Source organism: Camelus ferus, chromosome 19, assembly GCF_009834535.1.
Source record: "Camelus ferus isolate YT-003-E chromosome 19, BCGSAC_Cfer_1.0, whole genome shotgun sequence".
NCBI lineage: Eukaryota > Metazoa > Chordata > Mammalia > Artiodactyla > Camelidae > Camelus > Camelus ferus.
In genome coordinates, this window is record NC_045714.1 from 1,444,229 (window position 1) to 1,467,084 (window position 22,856).

General features: G+C 47.5%; 1 protein-coding gene across 2 annotated transcripts in view; it reads left to right on the forward strand.

Annotated features, from left to right (window-relative positions):
- TOX2 (TOX high mobility group box family member 2) overlaps window positions 1-22,856 on the forward strand; it is a 120,926-nt gene that overhangs the window by 76,611 nt on the left and 21,459 nt on the right. For both annotated transcript variants that reach the window (XM_032461206.1, XM_032461207.1), the window contains exon 3: window positions 1,144-1,389. In XM_032461206.1, coding sequence (XP_032317097.1) covers window positions 1,144-1,389 — 246 coding nt within the window. The remainder of the gene's footprint in view (window positions 1-1,143; window positions 1,390-22,856) is intronic.

The window sequence follows — 22,856 nt, forward strand, 5'->3', positions numbered from 1 at the left end:
ACATTAGAAAAACCAAGTGTACAAAATTTGTAGATACTGACGGGCATATGTAGATAGATAAACAAGGTTATACTGTATAGCACAGGGAAATATATACAAGATCTTGTGGTAGCTCACAGCGAAAAAAAATGTGACAATGAATATACGTATGTTCATGTATAACTGAAAAATTGTGCTCTACACTGGAATTTGACAAACAACATTGTAAAATGACTATAACTCAATAAAAAAATGTTTAAAAAAATAAAAAATTTAAAAAAAGAAAAACCTACTGCAACAATTTGCCACATTAACTGAATTAAAATAGAAAAGTCATTTGAGTCTTTCAGTAGATGCAGGGAAAAAGAGTTCAATAAAATTAAAAATCGATGCACAATTGAAAGAAAAAGGAATGCCCTTGACCTTTATAGAATACCTGTGGAAACCGATCCAGGCATCATGCTTAGTGGTAAAATATTGAGATACTTAAGGGGGAAAAGCAAAGGTGTCCACTCTTACCATTTCTATTCAACATATACTAGAGCTTCCTGGTCAGCACAGTGAGGTGAGAAAAATTAACAAATAATGCTTGGCAAGTACAGTGTCCAGTATGACTTGTAGCTTGTGCTTCTTGGGGAATGTTTGTACCATTTACCAAGATGAGAAAGACCAAGAGAGGACCCCGTTGGGCTGGGTGTTGGGAACACACAGGAGAAAGTGGTCCAGCTGCCCTGGAAGACCACTGGGTAGGGAGTCGGGATATTTCAGCTCCACTCCCAGCTTTGCTACTAACCTTGCATGGGCCGCTTTCCTTTTGGACCCGAGTTGTCCCATCTGTAAAACAGGTGGGTGTGGACAGGTGGATTCATGGTGGGCTGCGGTGGGCTGCAGTGGCCAGATCTTGGGGAAACAGGAGGAACAGGTGAACGGGAGCTGGCCCCACTCCCCGGGAGGCAGGATTTTGTGTACAGACCCTCTAGGAGGAAGAAGTGCCCACTTGGGGATGGGGCAGGAGTCTGGCCAGGACCTCTTGACCGCGTGCCTTGCAGAGGGATCATCTCCTCTCTCCTTGGCCAAGGGGTTATCGCGGTTGTTGCTGTTACTAATGCTGTTAGGCATGTTTAAGACACTGACCTCCAACCACATGCCCTTTGGATGTTTTAGACCTACAACAGCCAGAACGAGAGCAACGAAGACTATGAGATCCCCCCAATAACTCCTCCCAACCTCCCTGAGCCACCCCTCCTGCACCTGGGGGACCACGAAGCCGGCTACCACTCACTGTGCCACGGCCTCGCGCCCAACGGACTGCTGCCTGCTTACTCCTACCAGGCCATGGACCTCCCGGCCATCATGGTGTCCAACATGCTGGCCCAGGACAGCCACCTGCTTTCGGGCCAGCTGCCCACGGTGAGTCCCTGTACCTGCCCTGGTTCCTGCTGGTTAAGTCAGGGGAGGGGGTTAGAGGGGAACAGAATGTCAGTGCCTTGAAGAGGATCTTCTGCTTGTGGGGAGGGTCTAGGCTCAGGTGGTTGCTTATGTAGGGGTCTGCAGAACATGGGGGGGGTGGGCGTGGGGGGAAATTTATGTCCTCATACTCCTCAGTTCTGAAGCTCTGTATATAATATCTCAGTATTATTTGCTTTGTTATTTTTAATAGTATAATCTCATCTTTATTTTTAGTTTTTAAAGGCTTTATTGAGATATAGTTCACCTACCGTACAATTCACCCATTTAAAGTGTACAGTTCAGTAGCTTTTAGTATCTTCACACAGTTGTGTGACCATCAACACAGTCTGTTTTAGAACATGTTCATCAACCCCCCCAAAAATCCCTCTACCTTTTAGCCCTTATTCCCAACTCCCCCCACGTCCTCCAGCCCTAGGCAACCACTCACCTACTTTCTGTCTCTATATATTTGCCTATTCTGCACATTTCATATAAATGGAATCATATCATTTTAAAAATATTGTCTCTTGCTTAAGTTGGCAAGAAAGAGGGTGATTACTGAGTTAGAGCTTGTGGGATAGGTGGAAATTTGGCAGGCAGAACAGGACAGGAAAGGACCTTCCAGGCTAGGGGAGCAGCATATACAAAAGCAGGAGGCACAAGGGCTCACGTCCCTCTCAGGAGCATCATGCAGTTCATTCTTTTAATCAGGCTGGAGAGAAAGGATGTGGAGCCTCAGAGGGAGAGGGGAGGGGAAAGAGCTAGCAGGGCCTGGATAATGAAGGGCCTGAATCCCATGCTGAGGAAAGGTAGGATTTTTCAGCATGAATGGCTGATGTGAACAATCAAGACCTCAGAAAAATCAGTAGAGAATTTTTTGTATAATGGGAAAAATCTTAAGGGAATTCTAGTACCTCTCCTAAATGACTGTGATGTGTGTTTCATTTTGCTTTTTCCTTCACAGTTAATATGATATGCAAATCACAACTACTAGGTTCATTCCTCATTGACAGAAATCAAACTCAAATAAGCTGAAGCGAAAAAGACTGAAATATCTAGGGGTGGACAGAGGGTTTTAGGCATGGCTGGATCCAGGAACTCCAGCAGTATAATTAGGGCCCTATCTCATCCCCACTTCTGCACAGCAGGTATGATGGCCGTTGGCAGCCAACATCTTCCCTGATGTCTCTAGCAGGTGGCAGTTTGGGTCTTGCATGGGAACATGATACAGCATGGCTGAACCAACCACTGTGTCCTGGAGGAAGCAATCCTTGACTTTGTCACAAACACACCTGGATGCAGGGGAGGAGGAGCCACTGAACTGATTTTCTATCAAAATCACATGGTGCCAGGTAGATCATGTTTATCTCTGCAGAGGCTGCTCAGAGGCCACAGCCAAATTCATGGCCCAATTCTAGCAGATGCCTGGGGCCTTCAGGCATACAGTTCATAGTCTGCTAATCTTGATTGTATTTTATTTATTTATTGTTTCCCTCTTATTACCATCAAATTTTCTTGCTTAAAAAATTCTGGTTTACTCTATGCATTTTTGAGAGCTACATCACTATTTTGTGAAGCTAGGTGAGACGTAAAAGGAGAGGAGAGAGGGAGGGAGAGAGGAAGCCAACTCACGCCCCACGTCTTATACTGTTCAGGGTCTGACCAAAGAGCTCAATGGAAATTGATGCTCCATTTCTTGAGGAGCGAGCCCATCAATAATGCAGGTCCTATGCTTCCTCTCCTCTAAGAGACCGGCAGATTCCACGGCCGTGTGGTTTTAATTCCACTTTGTTAGGATGCTTCTACCTTAGCTGCCTGCCCAGCTGATTTCCTCACAAAAACTTTACAACTCCAGACCGTCCCAGTTCGAGATTTATGGTAACACAGGCCAGGGTAGAGCCTGGCAGACACCTGCCTGTGAACGCAGGGGAGTGTCTGGCTGCCATTCTGGGCCACAGTATCACAGGCCTGTGATACTGGTGATCACTGGAGACAGTGTGGGATAGTGGTTAGGTGTGTGGGCGCTGGTGTCCCACAGACCCCCGTCAGATCCTGGTTCCACCTCCTGAGCTTCAGTCCCCTTGTCTTAGAATCATAAGAGCACTCACCTCCAGACTGCAGTGATGTGTATCTGAGATAATGTATGGAAAGTCTTAGCAAATGTCTGGCAGAGAGTAAACAGTCAGGGAATATTTGCTATTGTTATTAGTAGTAGTAAAAATGAATTCCCACTGTAACCAAATGGCAATGTTTCCCATAAGTCTCATTTACCTAAGGGAACAGACTGAAGATACTCCAGGTACCTTGGTAGGGCCACCTGGTTATAAGAGCTCTGATAATTACAAGGATGTTCTTGTTTATCAGAGATGACCCCCCATCGCTCCTCCCGGGAAATACTTTTGTTGGGCTTGGTCCAAATAGGCACTTTGCAGTCATTTTCCAGATTTCTTTAAAACTAGCTCGTGTTTAAGATGCTTCACGAATTCAGATAGCTTTAATTCTTCCATTAGTGAGAGCTTTCAAGGGTTCACTGGGTTTTATATCCCCTCATTATGCAATGAAAGATAAGCTAAACTATCTTACCCAGGGGAGGGCTGCCGAACCAAGTGGGAAACCAGATAAGAATGTGTCCGTTGGTTGGGAAGACCTGGCAAGGAGAAAGAAGCACCCCTTAAAAAGACAATTGTTTTAAGTTTGTCTGAGCTGCAGCTTGCAGGCGAATGTCTGTGTGTGTGTGTGTGTGTGTGGACGTGCATGCTGTGTGGTGATGCTGGAATTTGTGCCAGCGCCCACGTGGTGTCAAGCACTGTGCAGGGGCGGGCCGGTGGGTGTTTTACAAACATTTTCTCACATAATGCTTCTGAGTGCCGAGTGGGGCAGGAATTACTGCAGTGAGGAAACGGAGGCTCAGAGCTGGTAGGTGATTGTATTAGTTTCCTGTGGCTGCTCTGACAAATCGTTACAAACTCGGTGGCTTAAAAACAACAGAAATTTATTCTCTCACAGCTCTGGAAGCTGGAGGTCCAAAGTCTGTATCGTTGGGCCAAGATCAAGGTGTCAGGAGGGGTGAGTTTCCTCCGGGAACTCTGGGAAAGAATCCATCCTCTGGAGAGCCCAGCTTCCTGTGGGAGCCACTGTCCTTGACTTGTGGCTGCACCCCTCCAGTCTCTGCCTGTCGTCACATCACCTCCTCTTCCGTCGGTGAACTCTCCCTCTGCCTTTCTTATAAGAATGCTTGTGTTGGCACTTAGAGCATTGAGGGATAATGGAGGATAACCTCCCCATCCCAAGAGCCTTAACTGAGCTGCACCTGCAGAGACTTTTCCCCCCAACAAAGTAACAAGTTTGGGTTCCAGGGGATCTGATACCTTTAAAATTTTTTTTTAAATTTTAAATTGAAGTATAGTTGATTTACAGTGTTGTGTTAGTTTCAGGTCTACAGCAAAATGATTCAACTATACATATACATATATATATATTCTTTCTCAGATTCTTTTCCGTTATAGGTTATTACAAGATACTGAATATAGTTCCCTGTGCTGTACAGTAGGTCCTTATTGTTTATCTATTTTATATAGTGTAGTGTGTATATATTCATCCCAGAACTTCTAATTTATCTCTCCCCCTCCTTTCCCCTTTGGTAACTGTAAGTTTGTTTTCTATGCCTGTGAGGAGCTTCTGGTGTCTTGAAAGGGGCCATTTTTCAACTTAACCACAGTGATCAACCCTGATTGAGCGCCTACTGGGTACGAGGCATTGTTCTGAGTTCTGGACCTACAAGATGCCCTAGAGGAACTGCTGGTGCAGGCGGAGAGACAGGTGAAGAGCCCATTTCTGAAAATGTGGTAAATGTTCTGATAGAATCAGTGCACGTTGCTCTGTGCACCTAGAAGAGGCACCTGACTCAGATGTGGGGTTATTGCTTCCTAAAGGAAGTGATGGTCTGATACTAGTAGTTTAGGTACTTTATGGATGAATGAATATAACACAGTTATAAAGTCACAAAACCAGAATTCACGTGCCTCTCAGTTTTAGCACGTGCCCAGGGGATGGAACAGTTTGGCTGCAGGGCCACCGGTGGCACAGAGGATGCCCCAAAGACCAGGATGCCTATGGTGCTTTCTGCACAGACTGAGATGCATCAAGGGTATGGTCCCTGGAGGGGTGGGTAAGGCAAAGGCGTTTGACAGCCATCTCATTAACACCAAGCTCCCTTGGCTCGGATGCCAGAAGCCACAAATTCCTTTTGGTCCCCTGTCCGTGTGGTCTCCCAGCATGTGTGGGAGTCAGCTCTTCTGCTTTAAAGGTGTAGCTGCTGGCAGGAGTCCTGTACAGTACTGGAATCAGGCTCCTTTTACAAAATTAAATATGCTTAAGGCTTCTCCCTCGACTTCAGCATCTTAACTGATTAAACATTCATTTCCAAGACAAAAAGAGTCAATTTAGTGTGAGAGATATATTTTGCCAGTTTAATTTAAAGCGCCGCACCTCCATCTGACCCCTATTTTCATAACTCAATAATTTTATCCTGTGTTGATTGTCTCATTTTGAGAGAGATATTGTATGTATAAATCAGTTTCTAAAATACCCAAAGAAACTGGAAGAGTGGAATTTATTAAGCAGCCTCTGTTAAGTCTGAAATAATTTATTTTGGAGTTGTCCTTGGGAAATGTTCGATCCTACGGGCCTGGCTCACCCAGGAGAGGAATTATCCTGGGAAGGGACAAAGCTTGATGCTTCCAGATGAGTTCCTGGGAAATCTGTACCTTTTTCGAGATCAGAGAAACTTCTGGGAGAGCCTTGGGCAGGTAGAGATGGGGCTCGATGGGAAATGAGTTCTGGCAAAACCAGCTGGGGGTTCTGGTGATTTGGGAAATAGGGGGCTTCCCTCAGTTGAGCCCTGTGGGTCACCGAGGATCTGTGATCCAGCCTTTGGCTTCATCAGCACAAGACTGGCACACAGCCGTCATTTAACCAATCTCCTCCAATGTCAACTCCTGTTTACTGCTTTCTCTGGGACTTTGGACAAGTCACTTCTCTCCCAGCCTCAGTTCCCATCTGTAGAAGTGGGATTGGGGTTCCAGCTCTGGTGAATTCACAAATAGGAAAATGGGGAAAATTGCTTTGCCAGGACAAAGTATATGGGTGTGGGGTTGGATAGACAACCCCCCATCCCACTTCCACTCCCACACATGCCACGTCGTGAGGGCTTAAAGCTTATCAACTTGGATCAAAATCCTGAGTGCTGGACTGGTAGTTTTGGACCCTTTGTGTTCTAGGTACCTGTCCCAAAACATCTTGCCAAGACTGGACCTTCTCGCTGCACAGAGACGGCTGGGGGCCACACTAAGTGAAGGATCTTTCCTGGCTAGTAGCTTAGGGTGTGCTGTTGGGGAGAGGGCTGGGCAGTATCTTAGCTACCACTTCACCCCCTTGCTTCAGAGATGGTTCCCACGAGACAGCTTGCAACCCTGGCTCAGGGTCTGGAGCCTGGGGGCAGGGCCTGTGTACTGACTGTGGGAGGTCCTTAATATCCATCCCCTTAACACCTCCCCGCTTCTCTGCCTGTTCTCACTCTTCCCTTCCAATCTCCTCTCTCTCCTCCCCACTTTCCTGACTTATCCTTTCTCCACCCAGGAGGCTTTGTTTACCTCTATTTGATTCTCACAAGTTGAGATTCAGGGAATCCTCTCCAGAGTTGGAGAAAAAGGGGCCAAAGACCCCCGACCTTTGGTCCTCTGGACTTCTGAGCTATAGGGCGAGTAGAGACCCCTGCTCAGTCCAGCCTATCCATTTTATTGCTCTTAATGCATAATTTGGTTTTTTGTTTTGTTTTATGACTGCTATCAGTTAGTTTTTGCTGTGTAACAAACTACCTCGACACTTATAGTAGCTTAAAGCAAACAATGAACTTTTCCTATGTCACATGCTTCTGCGGGTCAGCAAAGTAGTTCTTTAGATCTGGACTGCTTGGCTGATTTCTGGGGTCTGCTTGCAGCATGGCTGGGGCTTTGTGGTCTAGGATGGCCTTGTTCACATCTTGGCAGTTGGCTGGAGTCAATGGGGATAATGTGGCCACAGGTCTCTCCTCATATGGTGGCCTGGGCTTGTTCACATGGCAGGGGTCAAAGGGCTCCCAAGAGCGTCAAGAAAGAGAGGTTCCAATGTGCAACCACTTTTCAAACCTCTGCTTGCATCACATTTGCTAATGTCCTATTGGCCAATGCAAGTCATATGGCCAAACCCTGAAATAGACCCCACTTCTTAAAGGGAGGAATGGCAGAATCCCATTGCAGAAGGGTAGGCAGGAATTTGTGGTCATTTTTGTAATCTGCTGTGGTAGTATTTTGTGTGTGCATGTGTCTGTGTTTTGTTTTCTTGGTGTGTGGTATTACGCAGTAGTTATGAGCATGGCATCTGGCTGACCTAAGTTCAAAACTCGGTTCCACCATTTGTCACCCTCCACCCTGTGACCCAGAGCAAGGGGTGAATCCACCTTGAGCCTTAGTTTTTTCATCTGTAAAATGGAGATAATGTTACTTGCCTTATCAGAACTTATAAAGATTCAGTGATTTGATGGAGGTCAAGTCCCCAGCCCAGTGCCTGGCACACAGTGGGCATTCAGTAAATGTGAGCCACTCTATTGATTCATCTACTCATTTTACTGATGGGGTTTGGGTATCTGTGTTTGTCCAGCCCAACCTGCCTGGGGTCAGCTTTGCTGGAGCAGTCATCAGGCTGACTCGCCAACTGGAGGGCCGGTCCAAGAGATGAGTGTTGGGGAAGGCAGGTCAGAGCTGGGGGTGGCGAGGGCCCCAGCTGGGATTGGACAGGGGATGGACATATTCATTAAACCAGGGCCTTGGTCAGGGCTCAGAGCATGAGAACAAAAGCATACTGACAGTTCCACTGCTTACCAAGAAAGTGAGGGCCCCCAAACCCAACTCTTCTTGGCTACCTGACCAGGGAAAGGATGCATCTTAGTAAAAATCAGGCATCCACCAGGGCTTCTGCAGCCTGAGCTCTTCCTGGGTACCATGTTTTTGGCTGATTTACCTCTGCGCGTGGGAGTGGGGGTGCTTATCTACCAAATGGGCCGCTAGAACTGGGGAAACCGGAGGTCCAGAGGTTTCTATATATTCCGCAGAGTCCAGATGAAACTCCCTCCTCCTGTTTTTAGAGGCAATAAGCGAAAGAAATATGTCTTTTTATATTTTATAAAACTCAGAAAAATGGCTTTAAACAGCTTTTGCTCCCCTGCTATAATTATTTATTTTCAAACACTCCTGCAGGGGACTGCTCCGTTTTCTTATCCTGCACTCCTTTTTCTCATAAATGAACCATCACTTCAATAAATCATTATGAAAACAGAGACTAACACCGGCTCTGAAAGGTTGAAAGATTTATGTAACACATTTATGTTTCCCATTTTCTCATTCTGGTACTCGGCTGCAAAAGCTAAGCTAATAAAAGCTGCTATTAATATTTCTTGTTGCCTAGCAACCCCAGAGCGGGAGTAATAGCTTCAGCTAGAAAAATAGATGACCGATAAGGAAAAATTCAATTCTTTTATTATCTCAGGGGGAAATGGCCTTTTACTGGAACATTATGATGTACGAGTGTGAAGTTGAACACAAAAGATTTTTTTGTATGTTTGTTTTTCCATTTTTAATGAACATTATTTTACCTCCACTGACTCTTTCAGGGCACTTTTGTTTTCTTCTGCACCCCACCCCCCATCCCTCATGCTTAATTTAGTAGCTATAGTAGTTAAGAACCTGCCAGCGTTTTTTAGTTTAAAAGTGGTTTTTGCAAAGGTTTATAACGCAGTCATAAAAATTCTCTCCCAGTTAAAACTCAGGCCAGTGATAAGCCAACACACAGGCTAGTTCTCTGCCAACAGGCTCACGTTCATTGAAAGATAAGACTCATGGTTTTCACTAAGAGAAAGGTCGGAAAAGAACAAAATGTGTTATTTTCCGTGTCCCAGTTTTCTTTGGAACCCGGAGAAGCTGTCTCTTTTGAGAAGGGTTTGTGCTAAAGTTTGAGGTATGTTCAAAGCAGAAAAGGATGGGACATTTATTGATCACCTGCTGTGTACACACATGGTGCCATGGCCTCTTCCCAACAACCCTCCAGAGTAGGTACCATTATTATCCCCATTTTTCAGATGCAGAAACTGAGGCTTAGAGAGGCCAAGGAACCAGCCCAAGGTAGCTTGACGCCATGACGTTTCACCTCTTTGTGTTTAGCATGGGGTTCCTCAACTTAGCAGTGCCAGCATTTGGGGCATGATCATTTTCTGTTGTGGGGGGCTGTTCTGTGCATTGTAGGATGTCCAGCAGCATCCCTGGCCTCCACCCACTGGGAATGCTCCCCCAGTCAAAATCAAAATTTTAAAAATGTCTCCTGTCATTGCCAAATATCCCCTGGGGAACAAAATCACGCCTGATGGAGAGCCACTGCATGCTGTTTCCTCTGCTTGGAAGCCTCTCCCCCTGTCAACTTGTGAACTCCTATTCCTGTGTTAGGACCCAGTTCAGAAGTTGTCTTCTCTTTGAGGCTCTCTGGATCCTTTGGGCTGAGTATAGGGTGAGGCAAGTGAGGCACTTGCCCCCATCACAAAATTTAAGGGCATGCCAAAGAACTCCGGAATCCAGATAAGTCCTTTTTTTCATGTTGTGTTTTTAAAAACCAAAATTACCACCAAAGATATGATGAACAGTATATCAAAAATTTAAGTAAACATGAGACCAGTCTGAATTCACAGAAATATGTGGTTGTCCTTTTAGATGCCTGTCTGTGCCCCCAGCCCCGCTCAGCCTGAAGGCTGGATCTTTGCTTTATGCCTTTCTCTGGCACCGGTGTCTAACAAAGGGCCTGACTTGCAGATAACCCTCAAACTCCATTTACTGACAGAATGAATGGAAGGAGAGAGATGGCTTGTCTAAGCTCACACAGTGAGAAAAAGGGTAGAGATGGAACTTGAACCCAGGGCGCTGACTCCAAGCCCTGTGCTCTCTGCACCCTTCAGGCCACGTATGGGGTGAACTGAGGTTGCCTGCAGGGTGGCATCTAAGTCACAGAGGATTCAGAGATGCCCTGGGGTGCTCACAGCCTGGAGGGTGGGGACAGGTAACAGCAGCCATGATTTCAGCGTGGAGCCCACATGGCTCTCCCCGAGGCTGTCTTATTCAGGCAGGAGCCGGCAGCTCACTGATGTGGAGCATCTCCAAGAACAGAACCGTGATGGGAGCGCCTCGGAGCACCACTCATGCTCACTGTGGTCGTGGATTCCTCATTGTGGCCTTTGGTGGGGAAGGACCCCTCTCTGTTTGACCCTACATTCTCTTGGTGAACTTTTTCTAAATTAATGGATGAATTGTCTATAATCTGCTAACATTTACTTAGCGTTTATTATATGCTTGGTACCCACTTAAGCCCTTTATATTTGTTATCTCATGTAATCCTTCACCCTGAGAAGGAGGGCCTGTTATGGTTGCCATTTTGCAGAGGAGAAAACAGAGGCACAAGCAAGAAAAATCTCTTGGCTACAGAACTGTCACATGATGGTGCCCAGATTTGAACCCAGGTGGCCCGACTCACCAGCCTGTGTACTCAATATCTAATAACCTGTACAGCCTTCACGTGAATTAATGAATGAGCAAGGAAGTGAGTGAGCCAGGCTTGAGACCCATTTTAACCGACTCTGAGTCAAGCCTTTCATGTTCATAAGTAACTACAGCATGAAGTGTGAGGTGTTAGCTTGGAATGAGGAGCGGATGAGTGCTGACAAGCTCAGAGGAGAGTAGTAGCAAGGGGGACTTCCTGGAGGTGGCAGCCTTGGGGCTGGGCCTTAGGAGCCAGAGAACAGCAACAGAAGCCTGAGAGGAGGAAACTTCACACCTGCCTGGACTTCCTTGTATAGACCCAATTGCTGCCTCTTCTGCTGAGCTTTGCCAACAGTTGTGATGTTTTATGGTCACATTGGCGCCCTCTGGCACTGGTCCTCCCCACCCCTTGCCAGTCTCCTAATCGGAGCCATGACCCTCTGGCCTTGAAGGGTGCAAGGGCCAAACATTTAACTTCCATTCTTGGCCAGATGCCCAGCTTGGCAGAGTACCTCTCCCTCTGAGACCTGTTCCCGAGTCACAAGGGAGAATTCACGGAAAATCTCAGCAACATCCGTCAGCTGCAGCTTTGATATTACCCCGCATAATGGCTCTTTCCTCCGAGTGCATATTCAGTACCACGTTTGGGAAAATGAGCTTTTAATGTACCGTCAGCATTGCTGAGAAACCATCTCTGGCTCCGCAGAATGTCTGGAGCACATAAAACTTGAGATCTATTGGAGTCATTTTCCCCCGGCTCTGCTGGATAATAAAAAGTCAGTCCCGTGCCCGCTTTCTCTCATCTTGCGGCTTTGTCCATTTAGAACATTTAGAACTCGGAGTCTTTATAAAAGGCTGTGAGACAAATAAAACTCATCAAAATATTAAGGCTCCAGAAGAAAGCGTCAGTGCACTATTGAAGCCCAGGCACCAAGAGCATTTCGAGGGGAAGGGCGTCCCGGGGGAGGTTTCAGCACACCGGCTGGCTTGGGCTGTGGTGGCTGTGATGCTGGAGCCTGGTGTCCAAGCCCCAGCACTTAACCGGGAATCTGGAGCCCTGAGGTCCCTGTTCTGCCCTGGTGGGTGATCTTGGGCATTACTCTCCCTCTCTGACCCGCAAGTAAGATGGAGCTGGTGCTATTTACACAGGGTGATTGTGAGAACCAAATGTGCCAACAGACAGTCCTGGTACTTAGACTCGTGTGTGAGATGTAGCAGGTGTCAGACACAGGCTTGTTGAGTGGCTGAGTAAATGAGTGAAAATAAACGCTGCCTGTGTAAACACTTCACAAACTGTAAAGTGCTGCCTGCATTATTGTTGGTAAGTAAGCCAGATGGGGACCCTACAGTCTACTTCATCTTACAGCCCACCCTGTCTCACCTAACCCTCCCATCGACTTTGGAGGGAGTTGGAATTACCCTCATTTTACAGATGGGTACCTGAGACTCAGAGGACAAGTGGCTTGTCCAAAGACACACAGCCAGGAGATGATGGAGACAAGATGGGAACCCATTCCCTTGACTCCAAGTGTCTTGTGCCCTCAACATTGTGCAGAAGCATTCCTCATCCTTGAAATGGAGGGTGGGACTGTCACCCCATCTCTCCATCCAAAATGGGGTGGACAGAGTCCTGCCTGAGACAGAGGTAAGTAGGGAGGCAAAAATGTTGGCTGTTTCTCCAAATTCTTGGTAGCAAGGAGAAAGGAAAGGAATTTGGGGGTGAGTAATTAGAATCACTGGGCCGTATCTGTTGGATGGAGCTGCGGGGCTGGACTGCTGGAGCCCTGAGAAATCTCTTCTGAATAAGCCATTGCTGGTTCTGCCTCTCACCCAAGACCTGGTAGAGGAATCTGGAGTTGGGAAACCCGGGTTCACATCCCATCTCTGCCACCTCCAATGGATGGTGGAAGGCAATCCCATTCCTCCAGCCACACTCTTTTCGTATGTTGAGTGGGCCAACCCCAATTACCATGGGGAGCTGTGAAAAGGATCAAGAGAGAGCGTGTCTCCAAAGCACTTTGTGAGTGGGCCCTAAAAAGAGTTGTTGTCACTGGGGTTGTAGCTCAGAGCCATACGTCAGGAGAGCCTAGTGGTTGGGAGGGAGTTGAGTGGGAGCTCTGGCATCAGACACCTGTGTCATCAGCTGTGTGACCTTAGCCACCTACTCACCCTCTCTATGCTACAGTTTCCTCATGGGTTTGCTATGAGGATTAAATGAGATGTTCTCAATGCTGTCCAGATTTGTGCTACAGGGAGCTCTCAAGCATGAATTAGGCCCCTGTGTGCTGTGTGAGTCAGTCATTGGTCACAGGCTAGGATGGGGTGGGGCTTGTGCATAACTTCCTAGGCAAGATGGCTCCCACTGGCAAAGGGCAGTTGGAGAAGAGGGGGCAGCTGTGAACCTTTGGCAGCCAACACTCCTGAGAATTGATCTCAGTGGGACAACGGCAGTATCTACATCTTTAGATCTACATCATTTTAATAAGAGCCTAAGGCCAGCAGGGTCAATGTCACCCGGGAACCTGTTAAGAGATGCAGATTCTCGGGCCCCACCCTGGACCCTCAACCTGTATTTAACCAGCCCTCCAGGAGATTCTGATCCTGCTCAGAACCACTGGCTCACCATCATCCTCAGCTGAGTCCCAAGTTCACCACTGATTTTAGGAAGCATGGAACTGTCACTCGTGTTTCTGTTTGCCTTGAGAATTTCATCACACCTGTGACAGTTGCGAACCTTTCCCCCCACACCTCTGCCTGTGGTTCCTGACTCTTCCCAGCCCCTCAGGCCTCCTTTTGGCTCAGCTTTGATGCAAACACCCTGGCATGAGGACTGTCCTCAGCCTGGGATCAGAAAGACTCCAGGCCACATCTCCTTGGACTGGAGAAGACTTCATCCTTGTGAGGCTTCACGGGTAATTGTGCACTAAGGGCCTATGTAGAAGTAGAAACAACACGCAGTGGGGGAAAAGAAAGGGAACTCCAGGCAGGGGATCCCCAGGACCTTTGTGTGACCAGGAGGCAAGATTCTGCCAAATGCTTCTGGGGACAGTGTGTTGTGCCAGGTAAGGGCGATCAGTGCAGCCTGGTCTCGGAGATCATGAGAGGACAGAGTATGAGCAGTTGGACAAAAAGACTGAAGCAGACATCTGCAGCACGGGCAGCAGCTGGACCTAATAAATCAGGCTTTGGTTAAAGGCACAGGGCGACAGCAAAGCGTGAGTCCCTTGCCCGAGGTCCTGTGTTCAAAGGATCAGCCTAAGACGGTACACCCCCAGCCCACAGGACTCCTCTTCTCGCTTGGGAACCCCAGACCTCAGGCCTCTGTGCCTTTGCATGTAAGATTCCTCCTCCCCACTCCCTTTCATCTGCCCTGTGTACCTGACCTGCTCTTACTTGCTGTGCCCCTGCTGGGAGAAGGAAATTAATCCCAGGCAGCAAATTGGTTGTGCCATTCTCTGCATGTCCCCACCGTTGCGACCTTGGTCACAGTAAATTGGAAATGTGTCTTCTCATAACGCCCAGTGTGGTGGGGGTCAGGCTCTCTGTGCCCCAGCAGAGCGGAAGACTGCCAGCCATGCAGGTGTCCACAGCCAGCCAATGACACTAGAAACAAACTGTCCTCTGGGAACAGGGGCTCAGCCTCCACCCTTACTCTGGACATTCACACCCCGGTCTCTGTGCCTGCTGCCCTCCGCCCTGCTGAAAGGGGGTCGATAATTTACCGGTGTAAATATTGCTGGCTTTGGGCTTCCGGAAACCTGGATTTAAATCTGAGTTCCTCTAGCTGCTTGCCGTGTTGAGCAAGTTACCCACACCCGCTGATCGTTAGTTTTCTTATGTGTAAAATGGATATGTTAATAATCCTTACCTTATGGGGTTGTTTTGAAAATTAAATGCTATAATGCTTATAAAATGCTCAGCATGGTAGCCATAACAAGGCTATTATTTGTCTCTAAGCACTTTGTGTATGAGCTGCCTGTTTTTCTTCCCTGCCAACACACCTGGAGAACTCCGTATCCGTTCTAGTTTCCCCAAGAAATCCACCTGCCCAAGTGTCGGTGGACAGAGTTGCTTCCCTGGGGGTCTTCTGGGAGTGACCATCACAGACAGCTGGCACACGTCTATGCTCCCAAGTCCCCTTTTGGTTACACTGACACTGTGATGACCTCTCACCCCTGCCCCCATGGCATGCTCAGTGTCAGGATCCTCTTGGTTCTGTCTCGCGTTGTAACCCCTCAGCTTCAGCATCTCCCCCCAGACCTACAAATCCAGATGTACCTCTGAGCTCATCTGAACAAAGGCTCTTCCATTAACAGGGCCTGCCTTCCTTAGAGATTGGTTTAGGGCCCCTTTGGTTTGAACTGAGCATCCTTGGGTTCACCTTCCACCCCAAGCAAGGCATTGGTATATTTCTTAATACGAGTCAAACAAGTCCAGTTTCCTCCCAAAGAGGGATTCTGGTTGCATTAGTTCTGGTCCACCAAGAAGCAGCACTACGCAGAATTAGACATGGAAGAGATTTGTCGAGGAGGGAGAAAGAGAAGGTGGAAGGTGAGGGGAATTCCAGATGCAGATCTGATGCCTGTGGAAGGAAGGGAGGGAGGGAGGGAAGGAGGATTGAGGAGGAGGAGTCTCAGGACAGCAGCACAAGTTCCAAGAAAGGTTTGGCCAGGCCAGTAGGGGTTCCTCAAACCAGAGTCGCCCATTGGAGGAGCTGCGTGTCTCACCAAATGGTCCTGCCTCAGTAACTCTTGTGCGCTCGGTCACTGGCTGGGAGTGGCCCACGGAAAGTGTAGCCTGGGTGAGAGCACATTCATGGAGCCAGAAGAGCCGCAGTTGGGCTCTTAAAGCTGAGCAGTGCATTTCCGTGGCCTCCACCATCCACCCCTAGTGCCACACAGACCTGTTTCTCCACGCAGGTGAGGGAGTAGCATCTCCATGGTTCCCTGGCCCCCTGTTCCAGAAGGAAGCATAGTGGAATTAATTACAGCCCTCACCGCTGCCTTTGCTCTTGGGACTGCGACCGGTACTCATCACCCTTCCCTCTCCCTCCGCTGTCACCTTGGTAGGTCCGGTGACTTACACGTCTTCCCTGCTCCCAAGAGGCCTGAGTTCTTGCCACTCGTACACTTGTCAGGTCAGGGCTGCTGCACCTGTCCATTTGCAGTTGCAGTGGGGAAGGGAGTGGCAGGAGGCACCGAGTGGGTCACCTGGGATGCATGTGTATTCCTCTCTGACCCCACAGGGTGGCCCTCCCTCCTCCTGCCGGTCAGGGTCCATTCACCTGGCCTTGATGGTGAGTCCTTCTCGCTTCTCCAGGTCCCTGGACGTAAGAAGTCCAAAGGGCCGTGCCAGCAGCCAGCCCTGTTGTGTCCTCTGGCAAGAATACACCCACTATGGGGACCAGGTTCTCCAACTGGGCAGAGCCCAGAATTGCAGGATCCAGAGGTGTGAGACCGCCTAGTGGGGCATTGGGAGTGAAGATGAATGGGGCTACTCCTGCTTCTGCCCTTTGGTTCCTGGACCCATGGATTCTTCACAGAACATGCTGAGGTCTCCAATTTAATACAGATACCACATCCTGAAGGACAGCACCCCATCCTCTTGGGGTCTTATCTCTAAGCTAACTCTTCATCTGCCCCTGGAGAAGGCCATCCCACATCCTAGAGGCCACATCCTGGGGTGATATGTGATGTGACCCAGAGATCCCATGATGACAGGCCCATCCCCATGCCTCTGTCACTGTGAAGTGGGCACCCCGGCTGGATGCTATGCCCTGTGTGGTTCCGGGCCTGTGGACCAGGCTGGTCACAGAGAACGGTGCTGGCTGAGGCTTTGTAGATAGGAGACATCCCGTGCCCAGAATACCTGTCCCTGAGAGGATGAACTTCAGCTCTTCAAAGATGGAAGGGGCCCAGTGTAGTCAACTTACCGCCCAGGACTGGTTGGCATCTTCAAGGAAGAATGCCTTGGTTGGGGCTCAGCACTGGCCTCTGTGGCTGGCAGGGTGGGTGTTCAGAGGCGGCAGCAGCTGAACTGGCCTTGGTGCGTAGGAATTCATGTCATCGGGCCCATCAGGAGCCGCTCTCTGCACCTTGGCTGCTCCATGCACATGCCCAGTGCTGGTTCTGGGGTGGCCGATGGTGAAGTCTGGTTAACACAGCGGGCTGAGCCATCTCGTCTCCATGATCGTTCAGTGCCTCTCCTGGGATGAATGCCTTCTGGTTGGCAAAATGTGATAGAAAAAAATCGCATTGTGCCCACTCTCCTAACTCCATCCATAATGCTTCCTCCATCCCAGAGAGCTTGCCTCCAAGCTCATGGCTCTTTGCCCTCCAGGCCCCTGACCAGCCAGGCCTTTGGCTCCTGCTGTGAATCTGTATACAATGATCCTCATTATTGGCAGATTGCTGTATTTGCCAGTTCATCTACCCACCAAAATTTATTTATAACCCCCAGATCAGTGCTCCTAGTGCTTGCATCATCATTCATGGACGCACGTAGAGGAACAAAAAAATTGCCGTCACCCAAATCTCAGGTTCCCAGCTGGAGTCACCCAGGGTGCCTTCTTGTTTCAACTTTCATACTGTAAACAAGTATCCTTTTCAAGGTTATTTAGTGCCACTTGCCCCCCTGCATTTTTGTGGCTGAGTTCACTGTTTCAAATGGCCCCCAAACGTAGTGCCCAAGGGCCGTCTAGTGTCCCCAAGCTCAAGAGGCTGCGACGTGCCTTACAGAGAAAATAGGCGTGTTTCGGCATGAGTGATAGTGCCTGGAATCCAATATTAATGAGTCAACAGTGTATATCAAATAAGGTGTTTTTAAACAGAACCACACCTAAAACAAGGTGGTGTGTTGGTCACTTGGTGAAAATATCGTCATTTCCTGTGACCAGAGGCTCGCAGGAACCTAACTCTTTATTTCTCTATCATTATACTAGTGAGTTATCCCATTCTGAAACAATGTGAATCTCCATTCATTTCAATAAGTTGTGCTCTCTTTATAGTTTTATATACATCTATATGTGCATTTATATGGCTCCAGCATATCTCTTATAAATTTCATTCTTTAGAATTGTATATTTTTACGTTGCTATTATGGTTAGAACTTTTCAATTATGTTTTCTGGCTTTTTGTGGGTAAATAAGAAATCAGTATATTTCTTATATTTACTTTTAACTGGCTGTCTCAAGTTCTAACTTCTTAGAATACGAGGTTTTGGGGGTTTCTTGAAATGCTATCACACCTACGAAGAAGATGCTTTCCAGTGATTGTAACTCATTTTTTGTTTGTTTGTTTCATTGCATTGGGTCAAACTTTCACTTAACAGGGATGATATCAGGGACCAGTGACCTTTGCTTTCTCTCCCAATGTAACGAGAATGAAATTCACTCTTGGCATAAAGTCAGTTTTCTTTAGCATATTTTAAAAAATATTTCTAATCCTTTAGCTTACTCATAATTTTTGTTGAGTTTTATCAAAGACCTGTAAGGTATGTACTGAGATGATCATATATGTTTTTCTTCCTTAGCATATTGAGGTAACACGTTTTATTAATAGGTTCCCCAATATATATTAATATATTCTAATTGGTTTTGGTATGCGTGTATACATACATATTTAAACATATGTACAGAAACACATTTTTTAACTATGAGGCTGGATTTAATGTATTGTTTTACTTAAGATGTTTCTTGTACTTTTTTTTTATAGAGAAATGGGTCTGTAGTTTTCCTTTTATAAAATAGCTTCCTCATATTTCTGTATCAAAATGTAGACTATATTATAATCTTTCATCATCATACAGGTTATACCATCTTCATAAAATGAACAGTTTATATACTGAGATATATACAGTACTTAGAATTATGTTATAAATTTTATAGCCTTTGTACCTGTAATTATACCCCATTCACATTCCTAAAGTTGTGTATTGTAGTTTTTCTCTTTTTTTTTTCATTCTCATCTTAACCAGCAGTTTAACCATGTTACTGGTTTGTCAGCTTTGTTTTATTCATTTTATTCAGAGAACCAACCATCAGAGTTATGTTTCAATTCTGTTACTTTTCTCTTTTCATAACTTACTCATTTCCCCTTTGTGTTTATTAATCCCTTCCTTTTCTCTATGGATGTTTAGATTTTTCCTTTTAGATTCTTTGGTTCATTTATTTTGGTTGTTTATTGTTTAATAATAAGAAGTTTGTGGCTGTACCTTTTTCCTGAGTATCGCTTTGGCTGCATCCTATAAAATTTTGAAATGAAGTGTTCTTATATCTTTTACTTCTTTCTCCCAAAAATATAGCTTTGTTGATTTTTCTATAAATGGCACATGTTCATTGTAGAAATATTAAACACAAACAAATACAAAGAAGAAATAAAAGATCGTTAAAACTGCACCATCCACAAATAACCACTATTAACCTAACCATTTGCTAAGTGTCCTTTCAGTCATATCTTTGTGATTTATGTGATTTATAATTTACATAAAAGGGACCATAATGCAGTGCCTTTTCCTGTACTTTCTAGTCTCTTCTATTGGAGCTGTTCTGTGACCTGCTGATTTTCTGCAACAGTAGGTAATGGATGTATTTCCATGACTATAATTACAGGTCGTGCCCTTATTTTTAGCGGCTGAATAACATTCCACTGTATGGATGTTTCACTGTGAATGTAAACAGCATTCTATTGATAGACATTTAGACTTCTTCTGACTGTTCTCTATTGTAAAACTCTCTTGGGGTGGGTTCCTTAGGAGTTATGAAAATGATTTTTTGAGGGTATGGTCTCAGGAGACGAAGGAGAGGAGAGCTCTACCCTGGGCAAGCTTCTTCGCCTTCTGAGCCTCAGTCTTCTCATCTGTAAAAGTGGGAATCACCAGAGTTCCTGCCTCCCAGGATGATGTGAGGGTAAATGAGGAGCCGTTGGGGAGCGTCACAACTCTTTGCAGGTTGTGGGGCCTGAAAGCTCATGGCGGTAAAGGGGGACACATGTTTCTCTGACCTGGCCATGGGGCGGGGTGGGTCGGAGCTCTAATTTTCAAGGGCAGAGCCAGCCTGGATTCTAGAACAGCCTGTTGCCTTGCTGTACCTGCTTTGGCAATGTTTGGCCATTGCCCTTAGGAGGCTGGGGACCAGGGATTGCCTGGCCTCCTCCATGTTCCTAACACTGACTCAGAGCCAGATGTCCTCAGACCTTCTTCACCAATTAACTTGTGTTGGATCAGGCAGCAGTCCTGTCTTTGCCTTGGATTCGCTGTGTGACCTCAGGGCCAGTCCTTGCCCTCTCTGAGCCTCCCCTCCCTGGACCCTTCCTGATCACCCACAACTCTTCTGAGAAAGGATGGCAGAAGCAGCGCCTGCTGCCTCCAGCCCCCTCCCTGGCATTTCAATCTGCGCTTAACCAGGGTCTTCAACAGGCAGCGCTTTTCTCGAGAGTTCATAAAAACATGTAAACACGGGTGAGGATACAAAATATTGAGCGGCAAGGCAGTAAAACACGCCAGGGTTTGTTGTGTTAATTGAATATTCATGAGCTGACTGTTTAAATTACAGTTCACAACTGTTGCCAGGCCCAATGAATAATTTAAACGAGGGTGGCCAAAGAGATTTCAACACCACATTAGCACACTGCTCAGGATCGGCTACAGAGAATTTATAATTAGCTTGGAATATCCTATAATAAATTCTTTAGAAAGATGGTTTTAATTAGCCCACGTGCTAATTCAGAGCGTAGACTGTTACGTGTTTGGGCTGGGGGGATGAGTAACCCTTCCTTTCCTGTGTTTTGCTCTTATGTGGGATCCCGCCACCTGCCAGGAATCTCTGAGCACCCCCTGAGCCTACCTCCTGAATCCCTCCTCCCTCCCCAGCCCCCCGTTTCAGGCTCATTGCCCCATCCCAGCTCAGACAGCCCCCATCATGGCCTGAGCTGCTGCAGGAGCCCCTGAATTTGTCTCCCTGCCTGTGTCTTTCGCCTCTAGTTTGTTCTTGAGCTGGTTCGTCCCCACCGGGACAGCTCCTAGAGCTTTCTGAAATGCAAATCTGATTTCCCTTCTGCCCCCTTTAAAGCCCCTTCACTGAGGAAGCCCAGAGAGATGAAATGCGTAGTCAAGGCCATTCAGGTCCCAAAGGGCATACGAGGACCAGCAGACTTCAGCCAATCTCTTGATGTGTGGGGATAGGAGACGCATCATGGGCAGAAGGAACAGCATAAGCAAAGGCAAAGAGGCAAGAACAAGCGGCCTGTGGGCTGCCAGTGGAGGAAGCCGGGACCTAACAGTGCAGGCCTCAGATGCTCGGAGAGGGAGGATGCAGGAAGCAGGTCCTCCTTGAGATGTGGTCTCCATGGAGCTGGCCCGGAGCTTCGGGAGGTTGCCACTCTGAGCCCAGAGCTCCCAGGCCTACCTGGCTCACTCCTTCAGCATTCACCGAGTGCCTGCTGTGTACCAGACCTGGGGCTGGGCACCAGGGAAACAGCTCCAAGCAAAGCAGCCATGGTCCCTTCCTTCACAGTTGGAGCACATGGAACCGTGTCCACGTGCTGATGAATGTATGATCTGAAGCATGACAAGGCAAATGAAGAAACAAAAACAAAAACAAAAACAGGTGCACGAGAGACAATCACCGGGGGCCCTGGTTTAGGTGGAAGAGCCCAAAAAGGCCTCCTGGAGGTATAGACATTTGAAAGGAGTCCTGAAAAGTGAGTCAGGGTTAGGAAGGCAAACTGGGGTTCTAGGCAGAAGGAGCTGGGCCAGCAGGGCATTAGAGCTGCCCCATCCCCAGAGGGAGGTGCTGGCAGAGTCCCTGGCAGTGGCCTAGAGTAGGGGTCGGGGCTAGACCGGTCATGAGAAGGGGGTGTCTTCCATGGGGAGCTCATTGCTGGAAGGAAATAGCCCCTCTTCTGATCCCAAATCTTGTCTCTGGTGCTTAAAGCTGCAAGACCTTGAGCAAGACTTACGGAATTTCTCAGCTTCATTTCATCAGGATTCATTCATGTACTTTTTTAAAATGTAGATACTAGGATTGAACCCAGGACCTCATGCATGCTAAGCACGCGGTCTACCACTGAGCTATACCACACCCCCTCACTCATATACTTTTTTGTTCGTTCTATAAACTTTTATTGGCGCAATAAACTTTTATTGAGCTCCCGCTATGCCCCAGGCACTCTCCCGAGCCTTGAGCAGATTGCATTCCAGTGTGAGGGACAGATAGACAAGGAGATAAGGAAGTAAAACACACTCTTCCCACCACTCGGACGGGAAAGCAGAGGCTGGCTGCCAGCTAAGCAGATGTATCTCCCAGAGTGTAGGCTCAGCCCAGTGCTGTGGGCTGGGGCACCAGGCCTGCTTTGAATAGGAACTGAAGGTCAAATTCAGGAAGGTGAAGGAGTCACAGCTTGGACAGGTCATTTTGGTTATCGGGCTCCCGTGATCAAGGGCACTGGCCCCACCTCCTCAGCTCTCACGTCTGCCCCATGTGACTCCTGACCCCGCCTCTGCCCTCCTACCCTCGCCTCTGTCCTCCTACCCTGAGCACAGGGAACCTACTGGGCTGTCCGCTGCTCACAGCCACCCAGGCTTCTACTGCCTGCAGGACCTAGCCCTCATCACCTGTGATCTGCCCCTTGGGGCTTTCCAGCTTCATCCCTGCCTTGGCTCCAGGTCATCCTGAGTCCTAGCAGCCCCCTGACTCTCAGAGACAACCCTTGTGCTGACTCTGGACCTCAGGCCTCACCTCCAGTCTTGTTTGATTTTTTTTTAATTGAAATATAGTCAGTGGACAATGTTGCATCAGTTTCTGGTGTGCAGCATTGTGTT